Consider the following 23,276-nt stretch of genomic DNA (forward strand, 5'->3'; position numbering starts at 1 on the left):
ATTATTTAATTTGATTGCTTTTCATATTTTCGTAAAAATGTTGCCTGCTGCTAGCAGGGCATAATGCTATGCTAGGCTATGATAAACTTACACAAATGCTTGTCTAGCATTGGCTGTAAAGCATATTTTGAAAATCTGAGATGACAGTGTGATTAACAAAAGGCTAAGCTGTGTCTCAATATATTTCATTTGTGATTTTCATGAATAGGAAGATTTTCTAGGGATATTTATGTCCGCTGCGTTATGCTAATTAGTTTGAGGCGATGATTACGCTCCCGGATCCGGGTTTGAGAGTTCCAAGAAACAATGCGTTTGAGTCAATCAGTTGTGTGTAACAAGGTAGGGTTGGTATACAGAAGATAGCCCTATTTGGTAAAAGACAAGTCCATATTATCGCAAGAACAGCTCAAATAAGCAAAGGGAAATGACAGTCCATCACTACTTTAATAAGATATGAAGGTCAGTAAATGCGGAAAATTTAAAAACCTTAAAAGTTTCTTCAAGTGCAGTCGCAAAAACCATCAAGCGCTATGATGAAACTGGCTCTTATGAGGACCGCCACAGGAAAGGAAGAACCAGAGTCACTTCTGCTGCAGAGGATACGTTCATTAGAGTTACCAGCCTCAGAAATTGCAGCCCAAATAAATACTTCATAGAGTTGAAGTTACAGACACATCTCAACATCAACTGTTCAGAGGAGACTGTGTGAATTAGGCCTTCATGGTCGGATTTCTGCAAAGAAACCACTACTAAAGGACACCAATAAGAAGAAGAGACTTGGTTGGGCCAAGAAACACGAGCAACGGACATTAGACCGATGGAAATCTGTCCTTTGGTCTGATTAGTCCAAATTTGAGATTTTTGGTTCCAACCACCGTGTCTTTGTGAGACACAGAGTAGGTGAACAGATGATCTCCGCATGTGTGGATCCCACAGTAAAGCATGGAGGAGGAGGTGTGATGGTGTGGGGTGCTTTTCTAGTGACACTGTCAGGGATGTATTTAGAATTCAAGGCACACTTAACCAGCATGGCTACCACAGCGTTCTGCAGTGATATGCCAGCTCTTAGTGGGACTATCATTTGTTTTTCAACAGGACAATGACCCAAAACACACCTCCAGGCTGTGTAAGGGCTACTTGACCAAGGAACATGATGGACTGCTGCATCAGATGACATGGCCTCCTCAATCATCTGTCCTCAACCCAATTGAGATGGTTTGAGATGAGTTGGATCTCAGAGTGAAGGAAAAGCAGCCAACATTTGCTCAGCATATGTCGGAACTCCTTCGAGACTGTTGGGAAACATTCCTCATGAAGCTGGTTGAGAGAATGCCAAGAGTGTGCAAAGCTGTCATCAAGGGAAAGGGTGGCTACTTTGAAGATCTAAAATATAAATATATGTTTAAAACTTTTTTGGGTTACTACATGATTCCATATGTGTTATTTCATAGTTTTGATGTCTTCACTATTATTTTACAATGTAGAAAATAGTAAAAATAAAGAAAAACCTTTGATTGAGTAGGTGTGTCCAAACGTTTGACTGGTACTGTATGTACAATTTGTTTATGATGTTGACCTGAAACAAGGAAAATTATATAATAATTCAAAATATATATATTTAAAAGAGAACTTGAGGCTGCAAATAAAACCACCAGCCAGCCAATTTGTTTATGATGCTGAGTTGAAACAAGGAAAATTATATTATAATAAAAAATATTTATTTCGAAAAGAAAACTTCAGGTTGCAAATAAAATCACCAGTGGGTTTTATTTGCTAGGGGAACCCTAGTATAGAGTGTGATTTGTGAAGTGAATCAATTCGCCCTCCCCCCGTTCAGCTTGAACTGATTTTATTGCTGAGGATGAGAGCTTAAGGGTTCCCTCCTCTCCTAGGCCTTCTCCAGCATGGCTTTACAGCAGAATCTCTGGAGATTATGACGTCGCGGCCCCTAGTTTGCGGACAGGGAATTGAATCACCCATTCAGGAATCACCGACTAGGATTAAGTGTGGGTAGGTAGTAGCAGGTAGCAAGTGAATGATTGGGAGCCATTGGTTACTGTACATGTACTTTATGTCTCTGTGAAAGAGTACTGAAGTAACTGGAGAGGTTGGATGGTGGGGTTTTGCTAGCATCCTACTGAAGATGAAACATCAGTGATATGAGAAGTTTGGGTTTTGTGGAACTTCTCTCAGCTGGAAAAGTGAGCATACTGAGTGGTAAGTCGGCTGCACTGTATTTATACAGTCAACAGGATTCTATCTATGAAAGTACATATTATTGCATTAGCACTTGGCATTGACAGTTTTCTGGCTTGTATTGCTATAGGCTACTGTAGACTTGTATTGCTATAGGCTACTATAGGCTTGTATTGCTATAGGCTTTATTGCTATGGGCTACTTCTGTTTTAATGTCATGTTTTCTTTTGGAAAGACATTAACTACTGTTGTGTTAATCAGACTTTTTTTAAATCCACTAACCAATGTATCCTCACATGCTAAAGAATACTTAATTCGGAAATCTATTTGATTGAGGACAATTAGGATTCCATTGATAAAGACTGTAAGAGGTGCAACTAACTTTCATGTCATTTCCAGCCTGTCCAACCTTGGGCAAGACCACCAGACCAGCAAGATGAAGGTGAAATGGACCAAGTTAGGCATGGTGGTCTTTTTGCTGATATCCTTGGTCATGACGGGATGCTTTATTTGGCAGTACAGGATGCCAAAATTAAAAATAGGTAAGAGTCAAAAGAGAATTTCCCATCCCATGTGTGGTTCCATACATCCACTGATTCAAGAGTCATTCTTGAATTGTGATTGTGTTCTAATGGGGGACCGTTGAGGTGTAGGCATTTCGCCCAAGCAGACAAAAATACTTAGATGTGGGTTTTAACATGGAAACACTTTTGTACATGTGGCTTCCTTATCCTCTTTGGCTTAATTGCTCGTTTGCAGGGGCTGCTGGGGATTACACAAAGCTGCTGGATTACCGGGCCCTTTAATGCAGGCTTTAACACCAGGGGCGGGAGGGAGGAAGAGTATGAAGTGGTACGAAAGTGGGTGTTCATGTACAGGACACATACTGTAGATCAGGCATGTGCACAGATAGGGGTCTACCTGTGCCCTGAGCACCTGCCCCTTTGTCCTTTCACTCACCAAGTGTACTTTTGGGTGGTTGTATAGTTATTATTTGTATTATAATTATACCACCACCCCCAGCACCCCTGCAGCATAGGATTTGAGGAACACTTGATTTATATAATTATCAATATTTGGTCTGGTTGGCTGACAGCCTATGCGCAGCAGAGCGAAGCAGAAAGACATAGAGAGGAGCAGCTGCATCTGCGACCCTCTGACATCCAAACCTTCTTCAGTCAGGGTTTGCACTGTGTCAGGGCAGCAGAGCAGAGCAGCAGCAACACAGGTATACACTCTAGCTACCCACCGTACAGTGCCTTCAGAAAGTATTCATACCCCTTGACTTATTCCACATTTTGTGGTGTCACACACAATACCCCATAATGACAAAGTGAAATCTTGTTTTTAGAAATGTATCTAATTCACATAAGTATTCCCACCCCTGAGTCAATACTTTGTAGAAGTCTCTAAAATATGAAGAGTGGTACTCAGTAATGTGTTGTGTCGGATTTGCCCCTAACATAACGCTTTGTCTTTAGGACAAAAAGTAAAACATTTGCCACAATTTATGCAGTATTTGTGTCTTGTTGCAAACAGGATGCATGCTTTGGAATATTTGTATTCTGTACAGGCTTCCTTCTTTTCAATCTGTCATTTAGGTTAGTATCTTGGAGTAACTACAATGTTGTTGATCCATCCTCAATTTTTTCCTATCACAGCCAGTAAACTCTGTAACTGATTTAAAATCACCATTGGTCTCATGGTGAAATCCCTAAGCAGTTTCCTTCCTCTCCGGCAACTGAGATAGGAAGGACATGTGTCTTTGTAGTGACTGGGTGTATTGATATACCATCCAAAGCCTAATTAACAACTTCCCATGCTCAAAGGTATATTCAGCGTCTGCTTTTTTTTTTTTTTTTTTTTTTTTTTTTTTTACACGTCTACCAATTGGTGCCCTTCTTTGTGAGGCATTGAAAAACCTCCCTGGTCTTTGTGGTTGAATCTGTGCTTAAATTTCACTACACTAGTTGCTATCTAGAACCTTAAGGGGTTCTTCGTCTGTCGCCATATGCTCAGGTGGGTGCCCTTTTTTCATTTTGAGCACCTGCCACGTGAAAGGTCTGAGCATGGCCCTGCTGTACATAGCCTGGTACAGAATGACAGAAACATAAACTGGCAACAGAATGAGCATTGTCTACCATTTGTAACACAGACAAATCCTCACATCAGATAGTAAATTACACAACTAATATGTGAGATAAGGTGACATAAAACAACCACAATGGTTAAATGTCACCACTTTAACATAATGGGACCATGTTGCCAAAGAGAATTAGATGAACCTCCCTCACTCAAACAGTCTTTTTAAGCAGTCTTTTTCTGTTGCAACTGAAAATGATTGGCGTTAGTAGACGTGAACTGGCTTAACGGCCCAGTTTGGTACCACGTGAAGTGTGATTCACCACCTGCACTTGTTACACCCCCTTTCTTTCTGTCCACAGGCAATGTTGTGAACATTGAGGTGAAGGAGGAAAAGATGTGCCCTCGTTTCCCTGAGCCAGTACTCCTGGAACATCCCATCCCTGCACTCAAGGAAGCATTAGAAAAGGTCAACAATAACATTTCAAATCGTGAGACCATGAATGGAATTTGTTTGATAACAAACGTGAATTAGACAAGCACTAGACTATATATACAGACATGTGTAGCTGCCTATTTGGCATTGACTTTACTTTACTTTGTCAAACATGACAGATTTGCCCTGTGTTGTTTTTGAGGCAGAAAGCACAACAAGCACATTTTTCTTCACAAGATGCCATTTTTTCCCCCATACAGATAGATGTTGTCCTAAGGTTAAGTATTCATGACACTACACTACCAGCTCTGTCTGCCATCGTTGTCTTCAACGACTCTGTGTTGTGGAACGGAAACTTTGGCAGAAGGAACGGGAGTGATCCCTCCTCGCCTCCACCCAACGAATACACAGTGTACAGGTGAGCTCTGCTCTCCTCTGTTGTTAAAACATTTGTTAGAAGCGTGTTAGATGAGATTTACATGATTTCTGTGACAGATTTGTGGCTATTTCCAGAGACTTGGTCAGGTTGACAATGAGAATATTCTGAGATTTGCCACAAAGGTGAATGGTTGCAGGAGTAATAACACTCAACAACTGTTTCCCCAACAGAATTGCAAGTCTCTCAAAGATCTTCCCGACACTGATGCTGTACAAGCTATGGGAGGAGGGGAAGGTGGCCTCCTTGGATGACCCTTTGGAGAAGTATGCAGCAAACTTCACCATCAAGAACCCGCTGGGAAAGCGGCGGGGAGTAGTGGATGTCAAGGCTGGTTCTGACAGAGACACCCAGCCACGCTCTCCCTCTGTCACCCTGCGCAGGATGGCTGGTCAGCTCTCTGGTGAAGGCACTCTTCCTCTTCATGACTGTACATTAACCTTAGCTTACCTTGGCCATTGCGTGAGTGGAGAGAGAGGCTATACTTAGATCGAGACTTGTCCCTAATGATGGCGGTAATAAGCTCCTGGCCTATTAGCCTTTTGTCCTGACCAGATCCCTCGGACTGTGCTGTAATGTAATGTACTGTACTCTCACGGGATTAAACCTGAGGAAAGCACTACGTGATAAAGGGAGTTCCCTTGTACATTCCTTTGACTCCAGAACGTTTGACATTCTTTTGACTCCAGAATTTGTTTCGTCTTCAGGGTTACCCAGACGGCTTCGGTCAACAAATCTACTCTGGGGTGGAGACACAGACGCTGCTATAGATCTATTACATGATGATGTCCTGGTGGCAGACCCAGGCACCAAGTAAGATGCACCTCATTCCCCTTCCTGTTAAGAGCTTATTCAGTCAATTTTGGTAAAGGGTGGTGGTGATTTAATGTGACTGTGACATGGGGTTGCAGGCTACCCTAGTGGTTAAGAGCGTTGGGCCAATAACCAAAAGGTTGCTGGTATGAATCCCGAAGCCGACTAGGGGAAAATTCTGTTGACGTGTCCTTGAGCAAGGCACTTAACCCTAATTGCTCCTGTTTCACTCTGGATAAACGTGTCTGCTAAAATGACTTAAATGTAAAAATCACCAATACTTCCTCTCGCTTCCTTAGATGTCACTACAGCAACGTGGCCTTCTCTTTATTGGCTAATGTCTTGGCCGAGAACTTTGCAAAATCCGACTACGAGAGCTGGGTGTCCGACAACATCCTGGAGCAGCTGGGGATGGAGGACACAGGCTTTGATATAACCCCAGCCATTCAGAGCCAGATGGCAATGGGCGTGTACAGCAGCGGCCAATCGGCACCCCTCTACGACCTGGGCTGGTATCGGCCCGCTGGCCAGATGTACTCCACGGCGGCCGACATGGCCAAACTAGCTATGGTGCTTTTGGGGGCTTACAGCCGGCCCCTCCTCCAACATGACACCCTGAAGACCCTGCTGACCCCTCTGTTTCGCTGCCACCAGGGCTACTTCGCCAACTACACCGGCACGCCCTGGGAGGTCAACGAGCAGCTGGGCTACGAGGTGGTTCGTAAGGACGGAGACCTGGACGGCTACGCCACCACCTTCTCCCTGGTTCCCCGACTGAAGCTGGGCCTGGTGGTGCTGATGGCCGGGGTGAGGCCGCCAATAATGGACGGGGATCTGGTCACTCAGGCCTACAGCCATCTCATCCCAGCCATGGAGAGTGCTTTCAGGAATGCACAGCGCAAGCTCTCGCCGCCGCCCGACCCCACGCCCTATGTGGGCCTCTTCACCTACCAGAACATGACCTTCTATGAGATAAAGGCGAGTTTGGGCGGGGTGCTGGTCATGCAGCAGTTTGGGCCCCAGGTGGACACCATGATGCTGGCCAAGTACAGGACTATCAGGCTGGACTTCCTGCAGGAGAGGGTGTTCAGGGTGGTGTTCGAGGGGGAGTACCCCTGCAAGCTGAAGGTCAACAGCATCTCAGTGTCTCTGGAGACCCAGGACAGGCAACTCTTTAACTTCTATTATTTCAACGAGAAGGGCGTGTCGCCTGGATTCGACTCTCCTGGGCTCAACACTTACAAAGTGCTCCGGATAGCTCAACGGCCAATCTTCAACAGTTAAACCCTGAACTGTTTTTATTGTATGGAATCACAGATGGAATTCTGGATTTTAAGTGGATCATTTCAGAGCCTGAACAGTGTGCAGAGACTTTGGAATTTACATTTTTCTACCCTTTCAAATGCTTATTGTTTTTAATGTGTATGACGTGAATGAGTGAATGAGTAAATTGTTGTTTTTCCTACAGTGAATGTCAGAGGGCCTTGTTATTGTGTTCTGTAAAGTAGTGCAATTGTAAGTCGTTTTATAATTATCTTATCTTCAATGTCAATTGTCTTCCATGCAAATATCATGCCGTCTCTTGCGTGAAGTTATTCTTATTGAATGATGCATCATTAAGGTTACATGAAGGTTAAATTAAATGGGTGCGTTATATTGTTTGTTATACTGTGGTGACACATTCTTTCTGTTACCTTGTTACTTCAATGAAAGAAGCTGTCGTCACTATGATAGTTATTTGTCTCACGACAAAATATGACTGTGGTGAAAATTCTGTAAGCTAATGTCCACTTTTCTCACTTTTAATTCATTTAAGTGCCTCAAATGACCTTGGGAAAGAAAATCCTGTTGTCTAAATGTTTTGTCTCCACATTTTAGATGGCAAGTGCAGAGCTCCCTGGCCTAAAGGAAAACTCCATCCAAAAACGATATTTGTGGATTTGTTTTGTTAGTCCATTGTTGATATAGTCCCAAAATGTTTTGCATGTCAGGAAAACAAGTTTCAAGATATGTAACTTTCAAAATACAATAATACTGCATTCATACAATGCAATTATACAAAATTGAGTAGAGTCCATATGCTGTCAACACAAATAAACTAAAAGAATAAAAGAAACGTCCTCTCACTGTCAACAGCGGTTATTTTCAGCAAACTTAACATACAAATATTTGTATGAACATAAGATTCAACAGCTGAGACATAAACTGAACAAGTTCCACAGACATGTGGAACAGAAATGGAATAATGTGTCCCTGAACAAAGGGGGGGGGGGGTTAAAATCAAAAGTAACAGTCGGTATCTGGTGTGGCCACCAGCTGCATTAAGCACTGCAGTGCATCTCCTCCTCATGGACTGCACCAGAATTTCCAGTTCTTGCTGTGAGATGTTACCCAAGGCACCTGCAAGTTCCCGGACATTTCTGGAGGGAATGGCCCTCGCTCTCACCCTCCGATCCAACAGGTCCCAGTCGTACTCAATGGGATTGAGATCCAGGCTCTTCGCTGGCCATGGCAGAACACTGACATTCCTGTCTTACAGGAAATCACGCACAGAACGAGCAGTATGGCTGGTGGCATTGTCATGCTGGAGGGTCACGTCAGGATGAGCCTGCAGGAAGGGTACCACATGAGGGAGGAGGATGTCTTCCTTGTAATGCACAGCATTGAGATTGCCTGCAATGACAACAAGCTCAGTCCAATGATCCTGTGACACACCGCCCCAGACCATGACGGACACTCCACCTCCAAATTGATTCCGCTCCAGAGTACAGGCCTCGGTGTAACGCTCATTCCTTTGACGATAAACGCGAATCCGACCATCACCCCTGGAGAGACAAAACCATAACACGTCAGTGAAGAGCACTTTTTGCCAGTCCTGTCTGGTCCAGCGACGGTGGATTTGTGCCCATAGGCGACGTTGTTGCCGGTGATGTCTGGTGGGACCTGCCTTACAACCGGCCTACAAGCCCTCAGTCCAACTTCTCTCAGCCTATTGTAGACAGTCTGAGCATTGATGGAGGGATTGTGCGTTCCTGGTGTAACTCGGGCAGTTATTGTTGCCATCCTGTACCTGTCCCGCAGGTGTGACGTTCGGATGTACCGATCCTGTGCAGGTGTTGTTACACGTGGTCTGCCACTGCGAAGACGATCAGCTGTCCGTCCTGTCTCCCTGTAGTGCTGTCTTAGGCGTCTCACAGCACGGGCATTGCAATTTATTGCCCTGGCCACATCTGCAGTCCTCATGCCTCCTTGCAGCATGCCTAAGGCACATTCACGCAGAGGTGCAGGGACCCTGGGCATCTTTCTTTTGGTGTTTTTTTGAGTCCGTAGAAAGGCCTCTTTAGTGTCCTAAGTTTTCATAACCGTGACCTTAATTGCCTACCGTCTGTAAGCTGTTAGTGTCTTAACGACCGTTCCACAAGTGCATGTTCATTAATTGTTTATGGGTCATTGAACAAGCATGGGAAACAGTGTTAAAACCCTTTACAATGAAGATCTGTGAAGGTATTTGGATTTTTACTAATTATTTTTGAAAGACAGGGTCCTGAAAAAGGGACGTTTCTTTTTTTGCTGAGTTTATGACTGAATCACTGTAAAAAGAACAAAACCCTATTGAGTTTGTGGTTTACTAATGGAACCGATTAAAAATGTCATAATAAAGTCAAAGTTTAAAACACGCTTTATTGTTTGTAAGAAATTGTGGAATAGTGTCCACCTAAGTCTCAATTTTTGATAGTGACTCTAAACAGGAACAGAAAGTTAAGGCTCTATTCAATCCGTATTGCGTAATTTCAGCATTACAGCGTGATTGAAATTTAAAGGCAATGTTCCCACGTTAGTGAAAACTGCATTCACGGTAAACACTGCATATGTCAGCTCAATGGAAAATGACCTTTCAATGTCTATCACGCAATATGTAATGCTTGAGCGATACAGATTGAACAGAGCCCCCCCATCTTTCTGAAATGGACACTATTTATCAACACAGCGTACAGTAAAGGATGTATCATATAGAGACAAGAAAAATATCAGAGGGTTTATTAACCCAATAAAACATATCTGATACCCCTCTTGGCTTCTCTTACTGTTTTCTGACCATATGAAGTGTCAGGTTATTTATGCCACCATATAGACCTAATAACCAGCTATTTTTTAACTAGAGATAACATGCTGTAATTATTACCAATCATATCCTTTTTGAGCCCGGATGGAGTGCAGTCAAAAAAATGGCTTTTTAAAATGTTTATATCAAGATAGAAACCCATAAACGGAACATACTGTATCACAGAGAAACAGAAAAGAGGAAGACTGCTCTCTATTGTCCTGCTCCTCAAGGCTTTTTGCCAGATGTCTAATGCTGTTCTTGTCAAGGTAAGTGTCAATCAGCACTTTGGGAAAAACTGAGCTTTTATGAATATGTACTTGAATGAGATTTGATGCATCCACCCCGATATGTTTATCTAACTTTGTAAATCAGTACGTTTGTTTTTTTTGTTTTGCTTTCGAACATCACTCTTAGAGAGTGAGCTGGACACTATTATACCCATTGTGCCTAGCTGCTGCAATGATCCATTTTTGTGTTCTATTCTCTCGCGAGGAAGGAGATGTCCTATTCTCTCTGGAATCAGTGAGGAAACGTTGCTGGACAGTGAAGGGACGTTTAAGCAAGACCACAGTGGCCACAGTGGCTGTGTGTGCATACCTGAAGAATTCATGCCTTTGTGCCAAAGCAAGGATGCCGGGGTATCCTTCGCAAGGTTAGGTGAGTTAAAGCTGCACTCCATAACATTTTCCAGTAGGGGGCACTCGTGAGTAAAACTGCATTCAGAGCCTAGGTGAGGACCGGTTTGGGAAAACAAACTCTAATTAGCAACTGAGCTTCCAAACTGTAATTTTGAAAAGGAAGGAGTGACCCGTTGATTGGTTGGGTGAAAAACATTGGCATTTTACCATTTATTTTCAAATATGGATAATAAAGTGTTGAAAGTCCATTGGCTAATTAGTGGATTCTTTCTGTAATATTGTGAAAAACTATAAATACCGTGTGTATGCATGCACACGCTTCTAAATGTACAGTATTTAGATGTGTCGGTATGCATTTGTATAAATACTTAAGGGAAGATTATCTGTGGTAATTGCAGTGGTTGTGAATAGCAGGTGTGGCTGACCATCCTCATGCCTGTGAGATCTGCACATTTGCTACATGTACTGGCTGTTAAAAGGGACACCTGCCAACCTTTCTAAAAGACGACATCCCATTTCATTTTTTTTGGTCAGTTTCAAGCAAAATATGTTTGGAGTAAGATTCATATTTGTCAATTGCTGTAGTTGCTGGTTTCTCACCATTTCAGATTCTAATAAGCTTTATACTCATACTGTTAGTGGTCATGGCATCTCAGTCTATGCACTAGAGAAGCAGATATGAAAGACATTTTTGTATCAGCCAGTCGAATAGTTCTAATTAATTATTTTTTCACTTCCCCTGTTATTGACTGATTAGGTGTATAGGAAACTCCACTCAAAATGTATTTCAATTAAATGAATTCACTAAGTAAAATATTCATAATAAATGATGGTACGGTATTATCACTGCAGAAAAGTGTACACAGATACCATTAAGGTTTTATTTTTGGAGTACAAAATGTGGTATACAAGAACTAGTTCCATAAATACAAATACTCAACAAGTTTAGAACTTGAAGAATGAAAAGTGAGTTTCTAATCCTAAACATCAGATACAAACATGATGCCGATGACACTTTGGTTTGAGGGTTACAGCAGGTTTCAAAGTCTATAAAAAAAAGGCCTGCAGGACATGATGCAGTGATGACCAAAAAAAAAACATTGAGTGATTATCTATTAAAATCTGCATTTCATTGTGCAAACGATCCCTTCAATATGATACCGAGCACAAAATGGAATTGGGAATGCTGCTTTTCCCAAAAATTTGTTAATTTAGATCATCACTAAAATCTATTCAAATGTCACAGGTTTTTCAACCAAAATAGGTGGGGGAACCTGACCGTCCCTCCGTGTTCCTGTCCAATTAAAACCCTAGTAGTATATCACACAAAATAATACAAACTTGGAATGACAGTTGATTTTTCTTAGTTTCGCACTAGAGTTTGTAAGAGTAATCATTTGCCATTTCCCCAGACTTCTGGAGGCCAGGGACCCTACCTGGTGGCTAGTTTGACAGACAACTACATATGGTTAAGGCTTGTCCCTTTGAAAATGTCATTGACACAGGACAATAAATTAAGAAAGCAAACTAAATTATTCAAATTTAGAATCCTTAAAAACACCCGTTTTCTAAAAACACAAGAAGCAAGAAATAAAAAGGATGCAATGATTTTAGGCTATTTTGTTGAATTTAAATACAAAAATACTTCAGAAAGTATCACAACCCACCTATTCAAGGCGTGAACTGTAACATTTTGTGTACTGTCCTGTGCAGTGGATGGTGTTTATAACCTAAACTCAAAATACAGTCCTAGGCAGGTTAACCACTTTCCCGCCAAGACTGAAATACCCAAAACGCCAACTTCTAGTCAAGAATCAAATATACACCAAGTGTACAAAACATTAAGAACACTTTCCTAATATCGAGTTGCACCCCCCTCCTTTTGCCCTCAGAACAGCCTCAATTTGTCGGGGCATAGCTTTCACCTGGATTCACCAGTCTATGTCATGGAAAGAGCAGGTGTGGTGTTTTGTAAACTCAGTGTATATTATCAATGGAGAAGTAATCCAGACGCAACTACCTCACAATTAAAATTTAAAAAAGACTTACAGAAAGCTCCACAACTTGTGACTTTTAAGTATATAAACTCAGCAAAAAAAAAGAAATGTCCCTTTTCAAGACCCTGTTTTTCAAAGATTATTTGGATTTTTACAAATTACTTCACAGATCTTCATTGTAAAGGGTTTAAACACTGTTTCCCATGCATGTTCAATGACCCAAACAATTAATGAACAAGCACCTGTGGAACGGTCTTTAAGACACTAACAGCTTACAGACGGTAGACAATTAAGGTCACAGTTATGAAAACTTAGGACACTAGGCCTTTCTATGGTCTCAGAAACACCAAAAGAAAGATGCCCAGGGTCCCTGATCATCTGCGTAAAAGTGCCATAGGCATGCTGCAAGGAGGCATGAGGACTGCAGATGTGGCCAGGGCAATAAATTGCAATGTCCGTACTGTGAGATGCCTAAGACAGCATTACAGGGAGACAGAACGGACAGCTGATCGTCTTTGCAGTGGCAGACCATGTGTAACACCTGCATAGGATCGGTACATCCGAACATCACACCTGCGGGACAGGTACAGGATGGCAACAACAACTGCCCGAGTTACACCAGGAACGCACAATCCCTCCATCAGTGCTCAGACTGTCCACAATAGGCTGAGAGAGGCTGGACTGAGGGCTTGTAGGCCTGTTGTAAAGGCAGGTCCTCACCAGACATCACCGGCAACAACGTCGCCTATGGGCACAAACCCATGTCGCTGGACCAGACAGGACTGGCAAAAAGTGCTCTTCACTGATGAGTCGCGGTTTTGTCTCACCAGGGGTGATGGTCGGATCCGCGTTTATTGTCAAAGGAATGAGCGTTACACCGAGGCCTGTACTCTGGAGCGGGATCGATTTGGAGGTGGACGGTCACAGCGTCATCGGACTGAGCTTGTTGTCATTGCAGGTAATCTCAATGCTGTGCGTTAAAGGGAAGACATCCTCCTCCCTCATGTGGTACCCTTCCTGCAGGCTCATCCTGACATTACCCTCCAGCATGACTATGCCACCAGCCATACTGCTCATTCTGTGCGTGATTTCCTGCAAGACAGGAATGTCAGTGTTCTGCCATGGCCAGCAAAGAGCCCGGATCTCAATCCCATTGAGTACGTCTGGGACCTTTTGGATCGGAGGGTGAGGGCCAGGGCCATTCCCCCCAGAAATGTCCAGATACTTGCAGGTGCCTTGGTGGAAGAGTGGGGTAACATCTCACAGCAAGAACTTGCAAATCTGGTGCAGTCCATGAGGAGGAGATGCACTGCAGTACTTAATGCAGCTGGTGGCCACACCAGATACTGACTGTTACGTTTGTTCAGGGACACATTATTCAATTCAATTTTTGTTTGTAACATGTCTGTGAAACTTGTTCAGTTTGTATCAGTTGTTGAATCTTATGTTCATACAAATATGTACATGTTAAGTTTGTTGAAAATAAAAGCAGTTGACAGTGAGAAGACATTTTTTTTATGCTGAGTTCATATATTTTTAAACCTCCCACTTCAGGCTGGATGTGCATTTCCTTTTAATTTAGCAAATATATGCCTCATATTTTAACTCTGCATTGTTGGAAATGGGCTCCTAAGTAAGAATTTCACTGTAAAGTCTACACCTGTTGTATTTGGTGCATGTGACATGTTTAGTTCATACATGCATAATCTATGAGCAGAATTACTTTATCTCAATTAGCCACAAAATCCTAGTTTGAAAGAGGCTGTTTACTGGAAGCTGTGCGGTGCCATTTTCCCTACATTTTCCCCCATGTGGGCCATCCCCCTAACAATTCGAGTTCCAACCAATGTGCTTCAGCCCCTCACTATTTGAGTGACAGCTAGCAAGACGCACACAGCAGAGCGAGAGAGCAATGACGTGATGCACATATCTGCACATATGTTACGTAGTACGCAATTTTCAGGGACCACTTTTGGCTCGTGAGCGCTACTTTCAGAATTACTGGCTAAAAAAGTATACAGATGTACCAGAGAATCTCTAACTACTAGTAACGGCATTTATGAACTTAAGTACCACCTTGTCCATTTGAGTCTAGCTGGATAAGTTCCTTGTGCACAGTACAACATCCACAGTACAACTCATTCAGTAGCTAACAGTTCCTGCATTGCATAGGAGAGTCCAAAGAGGCAAAGCTCTAAACTCAGATAGCGTTGTCAATATGCTATGGACCATCAGCTTCTATGAAACAGAGACGCCCTTCGTCCATCCTCCACCCCCGTGGGACCAACCTGCCACAGCGGTAGGCTTGAGCCTGGTCAGAGTGCCGTATAAATACGGTGTTCTGGACACTTTCCGGCAGTGTGGAGTGGCTCCAGAGAGGAGGGGTTACGAGTCTCTCAGCATACTGATCTCGGCAAAGAGCTTGAGCGCAGGCCCCAGTTTGATGTTCATGGTGCCCATGAGGTGGTCCTCTTTCAGCAGCAGCAAGGACTGGCCGTCGATCTCCTGCGAGCGGAACTCCTCGGCTATCGCCAGGCAACCTGGGAACATAAACAAACAGCCTGATGAGTTAGCTTTATAAGAAATATATATATTAAAAGAATAACATTACACATAACCACCAGGTTCCAGGCAAGTCTTTTCTAAAAATCACTCCGGCTTGATTTATGACAGGGGTCAGGTCAGCAATTTTGTTCATGGAACCGATATTTATGTTTTAGTGTTGAAACAAACTTTGATTTAATTTGTATTTCAACTAATCAAAAGACTAAGTTTGTTGACTGAAGTAGGTGTGTTAATACTGGGCTAAAACAAAAGCCTGCACACCCTGCATTTCTCCAAAAGCAAGGTTGGTGACCACTGTTGTATTGGGCTGCTACGCTGCCATTTAGAAACTGTTGGAGTAAATGGAAAATGTCGCAGTGCCCACCTGGCAGGGAGCAGATGAACTCGTAGACCTCCTCCACGTTCCACTTGGCCGGGTCTCTGGGCTGGAAGTGCTGGGAGAGGAGGGGCAGCTCTTGTCCACAGCCCTCCATGTGTTCTGCCCCTCTGCCCGCCTGGGACCTGGGAGCACTAGAGCTGGCAGCAGACAGTGGGGGTGAAGGGGGACCCTCGTAGCTGGACATGTCTAAACACTGGCTGAACTCCCTGTGACCAGGGTGAGAGGGGTGGCTGGACGTCACCGATCCACCCCCAGGTTGTTGCCCAGTAATGGGAGTCTGGAAACACAAAGGAAAGATTTAGCTTTGAAGTGATATGGGATTATTGCCATTCTAGCCAGAAAGAGGGTCTCAATGGAAATATGTTTATAAAGTCATATAGTGCTTTTATTCTTGATATTTTGTGAACAGTGCCATTTCACCTGTTTTTTGGTCTCGGAGCCGGAGTTCTGGTGGTTCCCATTGGATGTTCTCTGCTTCTTCAGTTTCTCCATCGTGGTTTGTCGATTTGGAAAGAGGCCCATTCGCTTTGTACAACCCACATTGTACCTGCACAAACATTTTATGGGGGCAATGTATCAACAAGTAGCTTGGGTAACTAAGTGTTTCAAAGGCTGAGCAAGCCATTTTTTTTAAATGGTCAATTAATTGAAAAAAAAATCTAACAAATTAAAAGCTCAAGTAACGAATAAGCCAATTAATGTATTTGTTATTCCTGCACTTGTGTACTACTGCTGTAATTACTGCAGCAACAACTGCTGGCGAAAATGTCATTCAGGATGCCTGTGGTATATTCATTAGACCACACCTTTGCTAAATGCTTTTCCAATGGCAAATAGAAGTTCAGATAGTCTCTCCCTGTTGCAGTCCGTTTCCTTCCGTTTGGTGCCTAATGAGTACAACCCAGATCTCAGTCCCAGCATCTTGTCTACCCAAGCCTTACCGTTTGGCACACACTGTGGAGCAGAACCTCTTGGATCTCTTGAAGTTGTAGGCAAAGTCCACTCTGCCACACAGCTCACACGTCAGGGTGGGCTCCTCTTGCTGCTTCAGCTCTGCACAGCAACATGGGAACCAGGGGTAAAAATACAGTGGGTATGAACACTGAATGCCGGTTGGCATGACAGACACTGAGTGTGGCATGGCTTCATGTCTACGGAGGCAAGTGGTTGGCTGACTTTCCGATGTTCAGAGAGTTGACATGAGACTGATAAAACCCTAAAGACAGTCCTACAGTACAGATCAAGAAGAGCAAATCCAAGTGCCAATAATGTACAAACATTTGTGCTGAGATTCAAGCAGAAGTGGGATGTGAAGCCAGGTAGCCAATGCCACAATGAGAAGCTTGTAGTTCTGGGTTAATAGGCCTTTTCTCGTTTGGGCAAAAGTCCATCCTACAGCCTCTCTCCTCTGCGACCTGGATACTGATAAGTGGTCAGGGAGTGTGTCAATTCGTTAGTAGTCAAAGGAAAGACGGTCCTCCACTCCTCGATAGCCTCCTTTTGGCGAGGAAGCACGTGTATCCTACAGCAGAATAGTTTTGATATCTACCACACCACCTTTGAATCAGCTGTTGTGCATGCTTTTCTCCTCCAACAATACACATTTAAAAACAATGTTACTTGTCCTTTTACCTATAAAATGTCTTGCACAACTAACCTAAATTTGTTTTTATCCCTTTACACATTTATTTTGGGATTTCCCACCCTGTAAATGTAATTTGCACGTGGAGGAGCTTCTCATTTCGTATAAGCGCATCTTCGTCCACGTTCACTCTCCTCGGTTACCTTTGACCTTTTTGTAAAGGGGGCAAGAGAAGACGGAGGAGAGAGGACGCAGGAGTTGAGCAAATCTAATTGAGAAAAGGCCATAGAAGTGGGCCAAGCAAGATGTCTTCTGGCTGGTCCTTTACCTTGCTGTGATAGGTCCTCCATCTCAGAGTCAGTGGTGCTGTTGGAGGAGGTCGTCGTCTTCTCTGAGTCAGAGTGCGTCTGCTGTTTGTGTTTCTTCAGGTTCTCGATCAGCAGCGACAACGGGCGTTCCACCTGAAAGGACAGAGACAATTCCCGTCACACATGCTGCTTACACAGGTGGTAAAATGCTGTATACTACACAATGATATGAATGGTTTAGTCTCATTTAGTCCACTAGAGGGAAGTGCACTACTGGTCATGTACATGGATAACAATGTGTCCTCATGGTTCAGTTGACTCCAAAACAGGCGTGCAGGGGCAGATAACACTGGTCAATTATTTGCCCAGTGGGCCTGTCTAACTTCTGTTTTTTTTTGCGCAAAATGATCCTTATTCGGCTAATAATGGGGGCCTAAAAAAAAGAAGAAGAAATGGGCCAGTGTGGGGACTAAGAGGAAGAGTGTGTTAGAAATGCCATGGCCGATTTCTGGTCCCAGTCCGGCTGTGTGTGTGTGTGTGTGTGTGTCTCTGCTTCTGAAGAGCCATGTGCCCAGTGGGTGGAAAGCTTCTTCAGAATCCTACTCACAGGGAAAGGCTCTGCTCCCTCCTGGATCACAAATCCCTCAATAAAGTGAGTGAGGATCTGGGGTTTCACTATGGCTTGAGGCAGTTTGCTCTCGCCATTCTGTGGGGTACTGCCTGTCACCATGGGCGCATTGTTCCCATTCCCTGAGGTCATGACTGGAAGTGAGCCTGCACCTGGTTGCGCATTCAGCCACTCAGCGTCTCCCTTACCTGCTGGCATAATGGCATATTTGTGAGTAAATAAAAAGGAAATATTTGTGTAAAATGTTAACTGGCGTGCAAGGAGTCAGTGCTGAGGTAATAATAATAATGAGAGAATGACCAATCATGTAACAATAATGATGAATATGGACATGTTTTACGCAGTGAAGAATTAATGATTCTAGAAGAAAATCTGGAACACTTTCGAAATTGTTTTGTTTCTTTTCCTCCCCGCATCATTCTACATCTACAAAAAAACTACTTTCGTCAATAAAACAATTAAGAATAGTAAGTGTATTTAATACAAAGAATATGTACTGTATCAACTAATCGCAATGATCATTGCGCAAGGTGCTTATTGTCCCACATGCGTATTGTTCCTAATAAATTACGGTACAAAAGTGCAAAGGTTTCGTCGACATCATTAAAACTACATTTGCCCTCTTTTGAAAATTAGATTAAATTGAGAAACGCACCACAATAAATGACAAATATAGACGCTCTGATTCTAACGCCCCGACAACGGTCAACACGGGAGCGAAAGCACACCCAAAGACAGTACTCCGTGGCACACCCCTTTGTTCCACTGCTCCGAGCAACCCTTCCTTTCATATCCCGTCCGCCAAGGCAACATGGAGCAAACAAATCATGTTCTCAAACAATTCACAAATATTCGTGGAAATACGCACCCGTTACATAAGTAGAAACTACACAAGCAATGCAATCACATCGACACTTTTTCGTATGCTTTCTTCAGTTTGTTCGGCACTACTTTCCCTGCAAAAGTACACAAGCAAGTAGCCTTTGTATGCCTGAACTGAATAGAAAATAAAGCGCCCCCACCATTGGACCACGCAACTTGGAATGTGATCCAATGGTGACGAGTAGCTCAAAATCACTCCCTCTCTGATTGGTTGGACTGGCTGACTATATTTTCTACTCCCACTGCGTTCCAGTACAATCTACCACATTGGTGGTTTGATTAAAATGAACCGCGGATCACTGGTATATGGCCCGTGACATGAACAAGCAAAAGTGGGAGGAGCGCCCTTCTCTATTCGAACAGTAACAGTAGTTGTCCATATAATAAAAGTTTTAATTTGTTTAACTATTTAACTACTTTTCATTGGGATGGCAGATAGTTGTTATCAAAATATCAATTTGAAATTTGAAAACACAAATGTCACTTTTGTTTTGAGCCGACTTGGCCGCTGGCCAGATGAGGGACCCTGGCTCACTGCCGGGAGGCAGCTCTGTTCCAAAGAGAATGCAATAAACTTTCACCCATTGCAAACTCTTCCCACCTGGGAAACCCGGTCCAGATAATCGAATCCCCTCAATATTTGAGAACTATATTGGCAAGACAGAATTGAAAGCCTGTATGTAACAATAGCATATTTTCATAGATTTAGTGACACATGTTTGGAATGGGGAAAATTGAGAGATGGATTTTCTCAACTTTTGAGCTATGGGCCTAAAGGTATAGGACCTCCAACTCTTCCATGACTTGTCATTATGTCGAAATATACCACGAATAGTAAAGACTGTGTTAAATTACATGTCATGACATATACATAATACTTGTGTCAGAAAAACGTGCTATTTAATTCAGCTGTCTGTCACAAGATGTCCACAAGCAGACATGCTGGCCTAGGCTTTAGGGTGGACCAAGGTTTTAGGCATCACTGGACATGCTAGATCAAGGTTGTAATTATGACCACCTAACAGTTACACTTAGAGGAGGATTGTGCCATGATCACATGGTGTACTGCTGTGATTCAGAGTAGCCAAGTAGCAGTGGTGGCCACTTCAGTATATGCAGAGTAATAGCATCCTGGCCTCTTGAAAGTATATTATTCATGTTTGAATGTCTGAGTGGATGTGTCTCACTCAGATACACCTGTCAGACATGACGAGCCTTTAGGAAATTAAGCACTCCCACAATTGGCCAGCGCAACTTGGAATGTGATTCAATGGCGACGAGTAGCTCAAAAGGAGTCCCTCTCTGATTGGTTGGACTTTATTTTCCCCTCACTGCTTTCCGGTGCACCGGTATATGGCCCGTGACGTGAACAGGCAAAAGTGGAAGGAGCGCCCTTCTCAAATCGAACAATTAGAGTAATTGTCCATGTAATATATGTTCGAATTTTCAAACAATGTTTCATTGGGATGGAAGATTTTAAAAAAATCAAAATATCACTTTTGCATTTGAAAACACAAATGTCACTTTTGTTTTGAGCCGACTTGTATACAAATTCCTTTCACCTGCTGCAAACTCTTCTCACCGGGATAACTTGGTCCCGATAATCGAATTCCCTCAATATTTGAGAAATATATTGGTAAGACGGAAGCGGAAGCCTGAAAACTTTCCCATGGCGGGAGTGACAAAGCCTGGCCCTTTCCCGTAATTATGGCTAAAGCTGTCATGTTCCCCCAAGTGGCAAGGTAGGACAATGGACTCTGGGCCATGACAGATTTAGTATTCTGCTTAAGGGGAGCGCTAGAGTGGGGATGGCCATTGTGCCTGAGCTGCCCAAGCATACAGTGAGTGAGTGAGTGAGTGAGTGAGTGAGTGAGTGAGTGAGTGAGTGAGTGAGTGAGTGAGTGAGTGAGTGAGTGAGTGAGTGAGTAGGTTGTTGGTGGGTCATGGGTTGGTGAGTGAGTGAGTGAGTGAGTGAGTGAGTGAGTGAGTGAATGGATGGGTGGGATGTCACATTACTGTAACAAATTGAACAGCCAGTCAGGGCTTCTGGTTATCTATAAGTCCAATGACTTAGGAGATGCAACCTGTGACATATAAAATATAATCTCTACCTCCAGTGGGTGTGGTGGGGTTGCTGGGATCCGATGGGCATTGCTCAATAGTGATGACCTCAAGAATAGGAGGGGCTGTTGGCTGCTGTATGAGGGGAGTGGAGCTGTTCTCCGTGACTACCTCAGATGTGGGCAGCTCCTTGCCAGCACTATCCTGAACCAGCTGAGAGGCTGGTGTAAGAGCAGTTGGCTGGATCTGGAGGTTGACTGCAGCCATCTGCACTAACTTGGTGTTGGGCAGCGGAGCAGTCTGGGTCTGGGTGACCACAGGGGATGGCCTGTTGTGGGTAAGAATCTGGGGACTGACGGTGGAGTGAAAGATGGTGGCCTGCTGGCTAGGAACATTCGCAGAGACAAATGGTTTGGGCAGTACAGGGACGGGGCCCTCCTTGGGCCGGGGCTGGATAGCCAGGGCCTGTAGCATCTGGGCCTGAGAGTGACTGTGGATGGAGGCTGTGTGTAGCACTGGGGCCTGGCCCCTCAGAGAAAGCTGCTGGGTCTGGTGTCGCTGCTGCTGGAACACAAACTGCTGCTGTTTTTGCTGCTGCAGAAACTGGTGCGTCTGGATTTGTGCGTACGCTGTAAAAAAACAAACACATAAATCAACATTAGTCTTTAAACTAAGAAATATCAGGTTTCTTTCACAAAACAAACAATAAAATGTAGCTACCCTCGTACGTAATTCTTAGTTGTGTACATTTCAAGTTAGGATTTGGCCCTAAATGAGTAAGCCTCAGACATATCTTACATTGGTTACCACAGCAATAACTTCCCAAACAAACAAACACCCCAGGGCATGTTCATCTTTGGCTTCAGTCAGTCAAGCCTGGATTAATCCTCACTCTCATAAAATGTGTTTATACGCAGAACAATAGGTTCCCTGAGGCCAAACACATGACCATGGTCTGTGGAACTAGAGAAGATAAACATCTGGGGAAAAGAGCCATTGATGTAGTCGTAGGCGTACGAGTAACAGGACACTTAAAGACAGGTTCCCGTTTTCAAAAACATTGCCGCCTTCCACATCAGAGTCTTGCTAGCGCTGCAGTTTGTAAAGGTCTGTGGTTACTACGGACGTTCACTTATAGGAGAGCGAAACCCAAATCAAAACACCATCGAAGCCATGTTATGGCTAGTGACTTTGAATGTCTTTGAGTATCATGAAAAGTGCTATACAAATAAATATTGTATTAGTGAAATTAGGATTTCATGTGTAGTCTCTTAAAGGTCCAATGCAGGCGTTTTTATCCCAATATCAAATCATTTCTGGGTAACAATTAAGTACCTAACTGTGATAGTTTTCAATACAAATTGTCAGAAATAAACAAAAATAGCTTCTTATCAAACAACAATTTCTCAAGCAAGAATTTAGCTAGGACTGTCTGAGAGTGGTCTGAATGGGGAGGGAAAAACTGAAAATGTGCTGTTATTGGCAGAGAGGTTTGGAACTCTGTTTCTTAGTGGTCTACTAACTAATTTACCACATGGTGATGCCACCACGGAAGGCCAGAACTCCCACCAAAACAGCTATTACACTAAAAGGGCATTAGTCATTTTCACAATTTCACAGTATTATTGCAACATCATAGCGTGGAAATATAAAACACTGGCAATCACGTTTTGACTGCACTGGGCCTTTAACAGAAAACCATGGTAAACTAAAACGGACCTGTAAATAAATAGTCCTGAGTTTCTTTAATGGATTTGTCCCCTAAATCATGTACTGTATGCCAACCATCACTGTAAAGCTAATACCTTTGACATCCCCTTCAGTCCGTTTGTATCACGCCACCACAGAGTCTGTCTTCAGGTGAATGTATCCAGTCAACTGTGTCTCATTCTACACACATGATACGCTCAACTCAATGGGACCTATCGGTGAAACAGCTGTTGTCCTCCATGCATGAAGCCTAATCACTTTTGATTGAATGTGTGCAGTAGATGCCTCTACTGCATGTGAAGAGCAGCAATTTCTGGAGGGGCAGCACGTCTCGTGATCATTAGCCTTCTTGGTTTCCTCTGCTGTGGTCCACTCATAGAATGCCTGCCTCACCATTTATAAGTACCTCAGTCAGGCCCCAAACTGGTGGAAACAAAGGCCTTTTTGACAACTCACTC

At 43.4% G+C, this 23,276-nt stretch overlaps 2 protein-coding genes across 6 annotated transcripts in view; one reads left to right on the forward strand and one right to left on the reverse strand.

Annotated features, from left to right (window-relative positions):
* Positions 1-1,856: 1,856 nt before the first annotated feature.
* Positions 1,857-7,629, forward strand: LOC112216589 (putative beta-lactamase-like 1). The gene is made up of 7 exons (XM_024376573.2): positions 1,857-2,217; positions 2,596-2,738; positions 4,641-4,747; positions 4,975-5,132; positions 5,324-5,553; positions 5,858-5,963; positions 6,263-7,629. The coding sequence occupies exons 2-7, from the start codon at positions 2,633-2,635 to the stop codon at positions 7,245-7,247; spliced, it is 1,692 nt and encodes a 563-aa protein (XP_024232341.1). The 5' UTR covers positions 1,857-2,217; positions 2,596-2,632; the 3' UTR covers positions 7,248-7,629.
* Positions 7,630-14,168: 6,539 nt separating this feature from the next.
* The window catches only part of LOC112233068 (polyhomeotic-like protein 2), a 46,518-nt gene continuing 37,410 nt past the window's right edge, over positions 14,169-23,276 (reverse strand). For 2 of the 5 annotated variants that reach the window (XM_042299338.1, XM_024400455.2), the window contains exons 8-14: positions 21,159-21,737; positions 18,145-18,353; positions 17,558-17,690; positions 16,589-16,700; positions 16,068-16,194; positions 15,633-15,924; positions 14,169-15,243 (exon numbers count right to left, since the gene is read on the reverse strand). In XM_042299338.1, coding sequence (XP_042155272.1) covers positions 15,089-15,243; positions 15,633-15,924; positions 16,068-16,194; positions 16,589-16,700; positions 17,558-17,690; positions 18,145-18,353; positions 21,159-21,737 — 1,607 coding nt within the window. In that variant the 3' untranslated portion in view covers positions 14,169-15,088. The other 3 variants (XM_024400458.2, XM_024400457.2, XM_024400456.2) reach the window with 3 other exon arrangements.

The sequence above is a fragment of the Oncorhynchus tshawytscha genome, linkage group LG16, assembly GCF_018296145.1.
Source record: "Oncorhynchus tshawytscha isolate Ot180627B linkage group LG16, Otsh_v2.0, whole genome shotgun sequence".
NCBI lineage: Eukaryota > Metazoa > Chordata > Actinopteri > Salmoniformes > Salmonidae > Oncorhynchus > Oncorhynchus tshawytscha.